This window comes from Salmo salar, chromosome ssa04, assembly GCF_905237065.1.
Source record: "Salmo salar chromosome ssa04, Ssal_v3.1, whole genome shotgun sequence".
Classification (NCBI taxonomy): Eukaryota; Metazoa; Chordata; class Actinopteri; order Salmoniformes; family Salmonidae; genus Salmo; species Salmo salar.
The window spans coordinates 2,739,877-2,755,888 of record NC_059445.1 but is presented as its reverse complement, the minus strand read 5'-3'; the positions used below and the strand labels follow the sequence as shown (position 1 = coordinate 2,755,888).

At 47.5% G+C, this 16,012-nt stretch overlaps 1 protein-coding gene across 1 annotated transcript in view; it reads right to left on the bottom strand.

Moving 5' to 3' along the window:
* LOC106596941 (huntingtin) overlaps nucleotides 1–16,012 on the bottom strand; it is a 117,463-nt gene that overhangs the window by 100,991 nt on the left and 460 nt on the right. The window contains 1 exon segment of the mRNA XM_045716301.1: nucleotides 13,223–13,306. Coding sequence (XP_045572257.1) covers nucleotides 13,223–13,306 — 84 coding nt within the window.

Sequence of the window (16,012 nt, the reverse complement as noted above, 5' to 3'; positions counted from 1 at the left end):
ACACACACACACCTCGTTCTGACCCCCCCCACACACACACACCTCGTTCTGACCCCCCCCACACACACACACCTCGTTCTGACCCCCCCCACACACACACACCTCGTTCTGACCCCCCCCACACACACACACCTCGTTCTGACCCCCCCACACACACACACCTCGTTCTGACCCCCCCACACACACCCCTCGTTCTGACCCCCCCACACACACCCCTCGTTCTGACCCCCCCACACACACACCCCTCGTTCTGACCCCCCACACACACACACACCTCGTTCTGACCCCCCCACACACACACACACCTCGTTCTGACCCCCCCCACACACACACACACCTCGTTCTGACCCCCCCACACACACACACCTCGTTCTGACCCCCCCACACACACACCACGTTCTGACCCCCCCTCACACACACCCCTCGTTCTGACCCCCCCCACACACACACCCCTCGTTCTGACCCCCCCCACACACACACACCTCGTTCTGACCCCCCCACACACACCTCGTTCTGACCCCCCCACACACACACACCTCGTTCTGACCCCCCCACACACACACCTCGTTCTGACCCCCCCCACACACACACCTCGTTCTGACCCCCCCCCCACACACACACCTCGTTCTGACCCCCCCACACACACACCTCGTTCTGACCCCCCCCACACACACCTCGTTCTGACCCCCCCACAAACCTCGTTCTGACCCCCCCCACACACACACCTCGTTCTGACCCCCCCACACACACACCTCGTTCTGACCCCCCACACACACACACCTCGTTCTGACCCCCCCACACACACACCTCGTTCTGACCCCCCACACACACACACCTCGTTCTGACCCCCCCACACACACACCTCGTTCTGACCCCCCACACACACACACCTCGTTCTGACCGCCCCCACACACACACACACACCTCGTTCTGACCCCCCCCACACACACACACCTCGTTCTGACCCCCCCACACACACACACACCTCGTTCTGACCCCCCCACACATACACCTCGTTCAGACCCCCCCACACACACACCTCGTTCAGACCCCCCACCACACACACACCTTGTTCTGACCCCCCCACACACACCTCGTTCTGACCCCCCCACACACACACACCTCGTTCTGACCCCCGCACACACACACCTCGTTCTGACCCCCCCACACACACACCTCGTTCTGACCCCCCCCACACACACACCTCGTTCTGACCCCCCCACACACACACCTTGTTCTGACCCCCCCCACACACACCTCGTTCTGACCCCCCCACACACACACACCTCGTTCTGACCCCCCCCACACACACACCTCGTTCTGACCCCCCCACACACACACACCTCGTTCTGACCCCCCCACACACACACCTCGTTCTGACCTCCCCACACACACACCTCGTTCTGACCCCCCCCACACACGCACACTTCGTTCTGACCCCCCCCCACACACAAACACACACTTCGTTCTGACAATCCTCCTCACACACACACACCTCGTTCTGACCCCCCCACACACGCACACTTCGTTCTGACCCCCTCACCCCCCCACACACAAACACACACTTCGTTCTGACAACCCTCCTCACACACACACACACACCCTCGTTTTGACCCCCCTCCCCCCACACACACTTCGTTCTGACCCCCCCCACACACACTTCGTTCTGACCCCCCCCACACAAACTTCGTTCTGACCCCCCCACACACACTTCGTTCTGACCCCCCCCACACACACTTCGTTCTGACCCCCCCACACACACACACACACACACCTCGTTCTGACCCCCCCCCACACACACACACCTCGTTCTGACCCCCCCCACACACACACACACAAAAACACACACACACACACACACACCTCGTTCTGACCCCCCCACACACACACACCTCGTTCTGACCCCCCCACACACACCTCGTTCTGACCCCCCCCCACACACACACCTCGTTTCCCTACGCCCCCACACACACACACCTCGTTCTGACCCCCCCCACACACACACACACCTCGTTCTGAACCCCCCCCACACACACACACCTCGTTCTGACCCCCCCCACACACACACACACCTCGTTCTGACCCCCCCACACACACACACACCTCGTTCTGAACCCCCCACACACACACACACCTCGTTCTGACACCCCCCCCCACACACACACACCTCGTTCTGACCCCCCCCACACACACACACCTCGTTCTGACCCCCCCCACAAACACACACCTCGTTCTGACCCCCCCCACACACACACACAACTCGTTCTGACCCCCCCACACACACACACACACCTCGTTCTGACCCCCCACACACACACACACACACACCTCGTTCTGACCCCCCCACACACACACACCTCGTTCTGACCCCCCACACACACACCTCGTTCTGACCCCCCCACACACACACACCTCGTTCTGACCCCCCCACACACACACACACCTCGTTCTGACCCCCCCACACACACACCTCGTTCTGACCCCCCCACACACACACACACCTCGTTCTGACCCCCCCCACACACACACACCTCGTTCTGACCCCCCCCCACACACACACACCTCGTTCTGACCCCCCCCCCACACACACACACCTCGTTCTGACCCCCCCCACACACACACACCTCGTTCTGACCCCCCCACACACACACACACCTCGTTCTGACCCTGCTAACACACACACACCTCGTTCTGACCCCCCCACACACACACATTCTCGTTCTGATCCCCCCACACACACACACCTCGTTCAGACCCCCCCACACACACACCTCGTTCAGACCCCCCCCACACACACCTCGTTCTGACCCCCCCACACACACACCTCGTTCTGACCCCCCCCACACACACACTTCGTTCTGACCCCCCCCACACACTTCGTTCTGACCCCCCCACACACTTCGTTCTGACCCCCCCCACACACACACACCTCGTTTTGACCCCCCTCCCCCCCCACACACACTTCGTTCTGACCCCCCCACACACACACCTCGCTCTGACCCCCCACACACACACCTCGTTCTGACCCCCCACACACACACACACCTCGTTCTGACCCCCCCCACACACACACACACCTCGTTCAGACCCCCCCACACACACACCTCGTTCTGACCCCCCCCACACACACACTTTGTTCTGACCCCCCCCCACACACACACACACTTCGTTCTGACCCCCCCCACACACACACACCTCGTTCTGACCCCCCCCACACATACACACCTCGTTCTGACCCCCCCCACACACACACACACCTCGTTCTGACCCGCCCCCACACACACCTCGTTCTGACCCGCCCCCACACACACACCTCGTTCTGACCCCCCAACCCACACACACACACCTCGTTCTGACCCCCCCCACACACACACACCTCGTTCTGACCCCCCTCACACACACACCTCGTTCAGACCCCCCCCACACACACACACCTCGTTCAGACCCCCCCACACACACCTCGTTCAGACCCCCCCACAAACACACACCTCGTTCTGACCCCCCCACACACACACTTCGTTCTGACCCCCCCCACACACTTCGTTCTGACCCCCCCCACACACACACACACACATACACACTTCGTTCTGACAACCCTCCTCACACACACACACACACCTCGTTTTGACCCCCCCCTCCCCCCACACACACTTCGTTCTGACCCCCCCCACACACACACCTCGTTCTGACCCCCCCCACACACACACCTCGTTCTGACCCCCCCCCCACACACACACACCTCGTTCTGACCCCCCCCACACACACACACCTCGTTCTGACCCCCCCCACACACACACACCTCGTTCTGACCCCCCCACACACACACACCTCGTTCTGACCCCCCCCACACACACACCTCGTTCTGACCCCCCCACACACACCCCTCGTTCTGACCCCCCCCACACACACCCCTCGTTCTGACCCCCCCACACACACACCCCTCGTTCTGACCCCCCCACACACACACACCTCGTTCTGACCCCCCACACACACACACACCTCGTTCTGACCCCCCCCACACACACACACACCTCGTTCTGACCCCCCCACACACACACACCTCGTTCTGACCCCCCCCACACACACACCACGTTCTGACCCCCCTCACACACACCCCTCGTTCTGACCCCCCCCACACACACACCCCTCGTTCTGACCCCCCCCACACACACACACACCTCGTTCTGACCCCCCCCCACACACACCTCGTTCTGACCCCCCCACACACACACACCTCGTTCTGACCCCCCCCCACACACACACCTCGTTCTGACCCCCCCCACACACACACCTCGTTCTGACCCCCCCCACACACACACCTCGTTCTGACCCCCCCACACACACACCTCGTTCTGACCCCCCCCCACACACACACCTCGTTCTGACCCCCCCCACAAACCTCGTTCTGACCCCCACACACACACACACCTCGTTCTGACCCCCCACACACACACCTCGTTCTGACCCCCCACACACACACACCTCGTTCTGACCCCCCACACACACACCTCGTTCTGACCCCCCACACACACACCTCGTTCTGACCCCCCACACACACACACCTCGTTCTGACCGCCCCCACACACACACACACACCTCGTTCTGACCCCCCCACACACACACACCTCGTTCTGACCCCCCCCACACACACACACACCTCGTTCTGACCCCCCCACACATACACCTCGTTCAGACCCCCCCACACACACACCTCGTTCAGACCCCCACCACACACACACCTTGTTCTGACCCCCCCCACACACACCTCGTTCTGACCCCCCCACACACACACACCTCGTTCTGACCCCCCGCACACACACACCTCGTTCTGACCCCCCCACACACACACCTCGTTCTGACCCCCCCACACACACACCTCGTTCTGACCCCCCCCACACACACACCTTGTTCTGACCCCCCCCACACACACCTCGTTCTGACCCCCCACACACACACACCTCGTTCTGACCCCCCCACACACACACCTCGTTCTGACCCCCCCACACACACACACCTCGTTCTGACCCCCCCACACACACACCTCGTTCTGACCTCCCCCACACACACACCTCGTTCTGACCCCCCCACACACGCACACTTCGTTCTGACCCCCCCCCACACACAAACACACACTTCGTTCTGACAATCCTCCTCACACACACACACACACACACACCTCGTTCTGACCCCCCCCACACGCACACTTCGTTCTGACCCCCTCACCCCCCCACACACAAACACACACTTCGTTCTGACAACCCTCCTCACACACACACACACACACCTCGTTTTGACCCCCCCTCCCCCCACACACACTTCGTTCTGACCCCCCCCACACACACTTCGTTCTGACCCCCCCCACACAAACTTCGTTCTGACCCCCCCCACACACACTTCGTTCTGACCCCCCACACACACTTCGTTCTGACCCCCCCCACACACACACACACACACACCTCGTTCTGACCCCCCCCACACACACACACCTCGTTCTGACCCCCCCCACACACACACACACAAAACACACACACACACACACACACACCTCGTTCTGACCCCCCCCACACACACACACCTCGTTCTGACCCCCCCACACACACCTCGTTCTGACCCCCCCCACACACACACCTCGTTTCCTACGCCCCCACACACACACACCTCGTTCTGACCCCCCCACACACACACACACCTCGTTCTGAACCCCCCCCCCACACACACACCTCGTTCTGACCCCCCCACACACACACACACCTCGTTCTGACCCCCCCACACACACACACACCTCGTTCTGACACCCCCCCCCACACACACACACCTCGTTCTGACCCCCCCCACACACACACACCTCGTTCTGACCCCCCCCCCACACACACACACCTCGTTCTGACCCCCCCCACAAACACACACCTCGTTCTGACCCCCCCCACACACACACAACTCGTTCTGACCCCCCCACACACACACACACACCTCGTTCTGACCCCCCACACACACACACACACACACCTCGTTCTGACCCCCCCCACACACACACCTCGTTCTGACCCCCCCACACACACACCTCGTTCTGACCCCCCACACACACACACCTCGTTCTGACCCCCCCCACACACACACACCTCGTTCTGACCCCCCCACACACACACCTCGTTCTGACCCCCCCCACACACACACACCTCGTTCTGACCCCCCCCACACACACACACCTCGTTCTGACCCCCCCCCACACACACACACCTCGTTCTGACCCCCCCCACACACACACACCTCGTTCTGACCCCCCACACACACACACCTCGTTCTGACCCCCCCCACACACACACACCTCGTTCTGACCCTGCTAACACACACACACCTCGTTCTGACCCCCCCACACACACACATTCTCGTTCTGATCCCCCCCACACACACACCTCGTTCAGACCCCCCCACACACACACCTCGTTCAGACCCCCCCACACACACCTCGTTCTGACCCCCCCACACACACACCTCGTTCTGACCCCCCCACACACACACTTCGTTCTGACCCCCCCCACACACTTCGTTCTGACCCCCCCCACACACTTCGTTCTGACCCCCCCCACACACACACACCTCGTTTTGACCCCCCTCCCCCCCACACACACTTCGTTCTGACCCCCCCACACACACACCTCGCTCTGACCCCCCACACACACACCTCGTTCTGACCCCCCCCACACACACACACCTCGTTCTGACCCCCCCCACACACACACACCTCGTTCAGACCCCCCCACACACACACCTCGTTCTGACCCCCCCACACACACACTTTGTTCTGACCCCCCCCACACACACACACACACTTCGTTCTGACCCCCCCACACACACACACCTCGTTCTGACCCCCCCACACATACACACCTCGTTCTGACCCCCCCCACACACACACACACCTCGTTCTGACCCGCCCCCACACACACCTCGTTCTGACCCGCCCCCCACACACACACCTCGTTCTGACCCCCCAACCCACACACACACACCTCGTTCTGACCCCCCCACACACACACACCTCGTTCTGACCCCCTCACACACACACCTCGTTCAGACCCCCCCACACACACACACCTCGTTCAGACCCCCCCACACACACCTCGTTCAGACCCCCCCCACAAACACACACCTCGTTCAGACCCCCCCACAAACACACACCTCGTTCTGACCCCCCCCACACACACACTTCGTTCTGACCCCCCCCACACACTTCGTTCTGACCCCCCCACACACACACACACACACATACACACTTCGTTCTGACAACCCTCCTCACACACACACACACACACCTCGTTTTGACCCCCCCTCCCCCCCACACACACTTCGTTCTGACCCCCCCCACACACACACCTCGTTCTGACCCCCCCCCCACACACACACCTCGTTCTGACCCCCCCCCCACACACACACCTCGTTCTGACCCCCCCCACACACACACCTCGTTCTGACCCCCCCACACACACACACCTCGTTCTGACCCCCCCCACACACACACCTCGTTCAGACCCCCCCACACACACACCTCGTTCAGATCCCCCCACACACACACACCTCGTTCTGACCCCCCACACACACACTTCGTTCTGACCCCCCCCCCCACACACACACACACACACACACACACACACACACACACACACACACACACACACACACACACACTTCGTTCTGACAACCCTCCTCACACACACACACACCTCGTTTTGACCCCCCTCCCCCCCACACACACTTCGTTCTGACCCCCCCCCCACACACACACACACACACACTTCGTTCTGACAACCCTCCTCACACACACACAACTCGTTCTGACCCCCCCACCCCCCCACACACAACTCGTTCTGACCCCCCCCACACACCCTTTGATGTGTAATGTCTCCAGTTCATGACCTCTGGACTAATCTAACGTAGCAGTTGTAAGAGAAATGCCTGAGCCGAGATCCCACATCCGGTTGTCAAGCGGAACAGGAAGCTAGGTTGAAAATAGCCGTATCCCTGACAACCAGAAGAAGCGGTTGTTGACGACTCTGCTAAAAGGTGCCTCTGGACTGAGACAGAAACCACTGACTATACTGGTCTATAAGTCTACAGCCAATATGATATGTATATAGAACTGAACCATCTATCACCATTCTATATGTATATAGAGCTGAACCATCTATCACCATTCTATATGTATATAGAGCTGAACCATCTATCACCATTCTATATGTATATAGAGCTGAACCATCTATCACCATTCTATATGTATATAGAGCTGAACCATCTATCACCATTCTCTATGTATATAGAACTGAACCATCTATCACCATTCTATATGTATATAGAGCTGAACCATCTATCACCATTCTATATGTATATAGAGCTGAACCATCTATCACCATTCTATATGTATATAGAGCTGAACCATCTATCACCATTCTATATGTATATAGAGCTGAACCATCTATCACCATTCTATATGTATATAGAGCTGAACCATCTATCACCATTCTATATGTATATAGAGCTGAACCATCTATCACCATTCTATATGTATATAGAGCTGAACCATCTATCACCCCACTATCAGTTAGGGGTGGGACAATGTTTGCCCATGAATATCTAGCACAACTTTTCACCCCCCGTCTCCAAATGGAATGGTTTAGACCATGTGGAAGGTTTGATGACTCTGAGCTTCTGTTGTTCTCCCGCATCGACCATGCAGTGAGGTAGCAACATCCTGTAGATCTAAAAATGACCATATATACCGACTGTTTCAAGCAAAACTGATGGGGAATCTGAACAATCCAAATACAATATAATGTATCCTAAACACTGATCAACATATAAATATAATGTATCCTAAACACTGATCAACATGTAAATATAATGTATCCCTGATCAACATATAACCATAAATATAATGTATCCCTGATCAGCATATAACCATAAATATAATGTATCCCTGATCAACATATAACCATAAATATAATGTATCCCTGATCAACATATAACCATAAATATAATGTATCCCTGATCAACATATAACCATAAATATAATGTATCCCTGATCAACATATAACCATAAATATAATGTATCCCTGATCAACATATAACCATAAATATAATGTATCCCTGATCAACATATAACCATAAATATAATGTATCCCTGATCAACATATAACCATAAATATAATGTATCCCCTGATCAGCATATAACCATAAATATAATATATCCCTGATCAGCATATAACCATAAATATAATGTATCCCTGATCAACATATAACCATAAATATAATGTATCCCTGATCAACATATAACCATAAATATAATGTATCCCTGATCAGCATATAACCATAAATATAATGTATCCCTGATCAACATATAACCATAAATATAATGTATCCCTGATCAACATATAACCATAAATATAATGTATCCCTGAACAACATATAACCATAAATATAATGTATCCCTGATCAGCATATAACCATAAATATAATGTATCCCTGATCAGCATATAACCATAAATATAATATATCCCTGATCAGCATATAACCATAAATATAATGTATCCCTGATCAGCATATAACCATAAATATAATGTATCCCTGATCAGCATATAACCATAAATATAATGTATCCCTGATCAACATATAACCATAAATATAATGTATCCCTGATCAGCATATAACCATAAATATAATGTATCCCTGATCAACATATAACCATAAATATAATGTATCCCTGATCAACATATAACCATAAATATAATGTATCCCTGATCAACATATAACCATAAATATAATGTATCCCTGATCAACATATAACCATAAATATAATGTATCCCTGATCAGCATATAACCATAAATATAATGTATCCCTGATCAACATATAACCATAAATATAATGTATCCCTGATCAACATATAACCATAAATATAATGTATCCCTGAACAACATATAACCATAAATATAATGTATCCCTGATCAACATATAACCATAAATATAATGTATCCCTGAACAACATATAACCATAAATATAATGTATCCCTGATCAGCATATAACCATAAATATAATGTATCCCTGATCAACATATAACCATAAATATAATGTATCCCTGATCAGCATATAACCATAAATATAATGTATCCCTGATCAGCATATAACCATAAATATAATGTATCCCTGATCAGCATATAACCATAAATATAATGTATCCCTGATCAGCATATAACCATAAATATAATGTATCCCTGATCAGCATATAACCATAAATATAATGTATCCCTGATCAACATATAACCATAAATATAATGTATCCCTGATCAACATATAACCATAAATATAATGTATCCCTGATCAACATATAACCATAAATATAATGTATCCCTGATCAACATATAACCATAAATATAATGTATCCCTGATCAACATATAACCATAAATATAATGTATCCCTGATCAACATATAACCATAAATATAATGTATCCCTGATCAACATATAACCATAAATATAATGTATCCCTGATCAACATATAACCATAAATATGTATCCCTGATCAACATATAACCATAAATATAATGTATCCCTGAACAACATATAACCATAAATATAATGTATCCCTGATCAACATATAACCATAAATATAATGTATCCCTGAACAACATATAACCATAAATATAATGTATCCCTGATCAGCATATAACCATAAATATAATGTATCCCTGATCAACATATAACCATAAATATAATGTATCCCTGATCAGCATATAACCATAAATATAATGTATCCCTGATCAGCATATAACCATAAATATAATGTATCCCTGATCAGCATATAACCATAAATATAATGTATCCCTGATCAGCATATAACCATAAATATAATGTATCCCTGATCAGCATATAACCATAAATATAATGTATCCCTGATCAACATATAACCATAAATATAATGTATCCCTGATCAACATATAACCATAAATATAATGTATCCCTGATCAACATATAACCATAAATATAATGTATCCCTGATCAACATATAACCATAAATATAATGTATCCCTGATCAACATATAACCATAAATATAATGTATCCCTGATCAACATATAACCATAAATATAATGTATCCCTGATCAACATATAACCATAAATATAATGTATCCCTGATCAACATATAACCATAAATATGTATCCCTGATCAACATATAACCATAAATATAATGTATCCTAAACCCTGATCAACATATAACCATACATATAATGTATCCCTGATCAACATATAACCATAAATATAATGTATCCCTGATCAGCATATAACCATAAATATAATGTATCCTAAACCCTGATCAACATATAACCATAAATATAATGTATCCCTGATCAGCATATAACCATAAATATAATGTATCCCTGATCAACATATAACCATAAATATAATGTATCCTAAACCCTGATCAGCATATAACCATAAATATAATGTATCCCTGATCAACATATAACCATAAATATAATGTATCCCTGATCAACATATAACCATAAATATAATGTATCCCTGATCAACATATAACCATAAATATAATGTATCCCTGATCAACATATAACCATAAATGTACTGTATCCCTGATCAACATATAACCATAAATATAATGTATCCCTGATCAGCATATAACCATAAATATAATGTATCCTAAACCCTGATCAACATATAACCATAAATATAATGTATCCCTGATCAGCATATAACCATAAATATAATATATCCCTGATCAACATAACCATAAATATAATGTATCCTAAACCCTGATCAGCATATAACCATAAATATAATGTATCCCTGATCAACATATAACCATAAATATAATGTATCCCTGATCAGCATATAACCATAAATATAATGTATCCCTGATCAACATATAACCATAAATATAATGTATCCTAAACCCTGATCAGCATATAACCATAAATATAATGTATCCCTGATCAGCATATAACCATAAATATAATGTATCCCTGATCAACATATAACCATAAATATAATGTATCCCTGATCAGCATATAACCATAAATGTACTGTATCCCTGATCAACATATAACCATAAATATAATGTATCCCTGATCAGCATATAACCATAAATATAATGTATCCCTGATCAGCATATAACCATAAATATAATGTATCCCTGATCAACATATAACCATAAATATAATGTATCCCTGATCAACATATAACCATAAATATAATGTATCCCTGATCAACATATAACCATAAATATAATGTATCCCTGATCAGCATATAACCATAAATATAATGTATCCCTGATCAACATATAACCATAAATATAATGTATCCCTGATCAGCATATAACCATAAATATAATGTATCCCTGATCAGCATATAACCATAAATATAATGTATCCCTGATCAACATATAACCATAAATATAATGTATCCCTGATCAACATATAACCATAAATATAATGTATCCCTGATCAGCATATAACCATAAATGTACTGTATCCCTGATCAGCATATAACCATAAATATAATGTATCCCTGATCAGCATATAACCATAAATGTACTGTATCCCTGATCAGCAGATAGCCAGATGACAGTTGTGTATGCGGTGGTTGATTTGGCTACTTCCATTCTGGTAAAACACACTTTTCAACAACAGCACATTTGATTAAAAAAATAACCTAGCAAATTACATTGGTTGTCACTCAACTAATAGCCTAAAATGGCACCCTATTCCCTATATAGTGCATTACTTTAGACCAGAGCCCTATGGAACCCTATTCCCTATATAGTGCACTACTTTAGACCAGAGCCCTATGGAAGTAGTGGGAATAGGGTCCCATTTGGGATGCATATACAGTATAATCATCTGTAAACCTCATCTAACCAGGAATACCAAATCTGATTACCAATAACAGTGGAGCTAATCTGGAACATCCAACTGTGTGTGTGTGTGTGTGTGTGTGTGTGTGTGTGTGTGTGTGTGTGTGTGTGTGTGTGTGTGTGTGTGTGTGTACACACATGTACATGCCAGAGTATGTAAGTGTGCCTGTATGTACATGTAATGTATTCAAATGACTTATAAACAGTAATCTAGGGTCAGTTTTATGAATGACGTCCCTAGGGGTTAATAACTGGACTGGCAGTGGGTAAAGCTGATCCCAGATCAGGGGTGTCAGGCAGCCTTACCTCAGAGACTGAGCTACGATGTTCTCACATATGGTCAGGCAGTGGGCCACTCTGTCCTTTTTGGTGGTGGCCAGCTCTTTCTTCCTACAGAGAGAGAGGGAGAGAGAAGGAGAGAGATCAATAGTGTGTGTGTGAGAGAGAGAGAGAAATTCCCTTTTGTACTTTAACCATTTGTACATCGTTACAACACTGTATATATACATAATATGACATTTGTAATGTCTTTATTGTTTTGAAACTTCTGTGAGTGTAATGTTTACTGTTGATTTTTATTGTTTATTTCACTTCTGAATATTATCTACCTCACTTGCATTGGCGATGTTAACATATGTTTCCCATGTCAATAAAGCCCCTTGAATTGAATTGAAATAAGGTAACAAAGGGTTAATGAAGAGCACATGCAAGGACAAAAAGAAGAAAAAAGACTGGTAGCATTACCTTGCCTAACGAAGTGGAACAACAATGGGGTGTGTGTGATGCCAGTCTATTGCTAAAGGTAAGACTGATTACAAGGTAACTGTACATGCCTGTACAACCTACATATAGACTGTTAAATGGTTCATTAAATGGTTAACTAATAGCTACCCAGACTATCTGCATTGACTCTATTGACTATCACATACACTGCTGTTACTATCTATCTCTCCTGTTGACTAGTCACTTTATCCCTACCTATATATGTACAGTGCTTTCAGAAAGAATTTCACACCCCTTGACTTTCTCCACGTTTTGTTGTTACACCCTGAATTAAAAATGTATTCAACTGCCATTTTGTCACTGGCCTACACACAATAATCCGTAATGTCAAAGTGGAATCATGTTTTTAGACATTTTTAGAAATGAATTAAAATTAAAAGCTGAAATGTCTTGAGTCAATAAATATTCCCATCCCTTTGTTATGGCAAGCCTAAATAAAGTTCAAGAGTACAAATGTGCCTAACAAGTCACATAATAAGTTGCAAGGACTTACTTTGTGTGCAATAATAGTGTTTAACATTATTTTTGAATGACAATCATCTCTGTTCCTCACACATACAATTATCTGTAAGGTCCCTCAGTCGAGCACTGAATTTCAAACACAGATTCAACCACAAAGACCAGGGAGGTTTTCCAATGCTCAGAGGGATATTCAAAAAGAAGAGCACCTATTGGTAGATGGGTAAAAATATCCCTTTGAGCATTGTGAAGTTATTCATTACACTTTGGATGGTGTCTCAATACACCCAGTCACAACAAAGATACAGGCGTCCTTCCTAACTCAGTTGCCGGAGAGGAAGGAAACCGCTCAGGGATTTCACAATGAGGACAATGGTAACTTTAAAACAGTTACAGAGTTTAATGGCTGTGATAGGAGAAAATTGAGGATGGATCAACAACATTGTAGTTACTCCACAATACTAACCTAAATGACAGAGGGAAAAGAAGGAAGCTTGTACAGAATAAAAAAAAATCCAAAACAAGCATCCTGTTTGCAATAAGGCACTAAAGGAAAACTGCAAAAAATGTGGCACAGCAATTACATTTATGTCCTGAATACAAAGCATTATGTTTGGGGCAAATCCAACCACACATCACTGAGTACCACTCTTCATATTTTCAAGCATGGTGGTGGCTGCATCATGTTATGGGTATGCTTGTCATTGGCAACGACTAGGGAGTTTTTTTAGGATAAAAATAAAATGGAATAGAGCCAAGCACAGGCAAAAATCCTAGAGGAAAACCTGGTTCAGTTTGCATTCAGCAGGACAATAACCTACAACACAAGGCCAAATATACACTGGAGTTGCTTCCCAAGAAGACATTGAATGTTCCTGAGTGGCTAAGTTACAGTTGACTTAAAAATCGGCTTGAAAATCTTTGGCAAGACTTAAATGGCTGTCTAGCAATGATCAACAACCAACTTGACAAAGCGTGAATGTATTTCTTAACAATAATGTGCACATATGGTACAATCCAGGTGTGCAAATCTCTTAGAGACTCACATCTGTAATGGCTGCCAAAGGTGATTCTAACATCTCAGGAAGTCTTTCATTTATTTATCACAGAAAATGTTCAAATTCTCTTCCACTTTGACATTAGAATACTTTGTGTAGATTGTTGTCAAAAATATAATTTAATACATTTTCATCCCACTTGGTAACACAACAAACGTGGAAAAAGTCAAGGGGTGTGAATACTTTCTCAAGGCACAATATTCCTTGTGTTATTATTTCTCCTCTTTACATTGTTGGGAAGGGCCTGTCAGTAAGCATTTCACTGTTAGTCTACACCTGTTGTTTACCAAGCATGTGACAAATAGAAATGTAATTATATTGATTTGATAAAATAAATGTATTTAAATCAATTATACATATAAAGGCTAATTCTATGTATATTAGACAACCAGCAACGAATGATTGTGGGTGAACAAAATCTGGCAATCTGCACCGTATGAGAAGAGAAATTACACGGATTGATATTATTCAAGACTTTAGTTTAGTGAAAGGATATCGTAGTATTTAGTTCACCGTAGCATTTGTTTACACGCGCCAGCTGACGTTATCTATCAAATAGACGTGGGGTGCAAACTCTGTGTGTTGCTGTCTGTGTGTTGCTGTCTGTGTGTTGCTGTCTGTGTGTTGCTGTCTGTGTGTGTTATGACAGGTAGCCTATACTGGAGGCGCGACGTTGACAGCTAGCTAGCTAGCTAGCTAGAAGGTTAGCATCGCTAACTCGCAATAACCTGCGAACAGCTTCGCTAGCCAGCTAGCTAGCCAGCCAACTGCCATTTATTTGCGCGTAACTCATCGC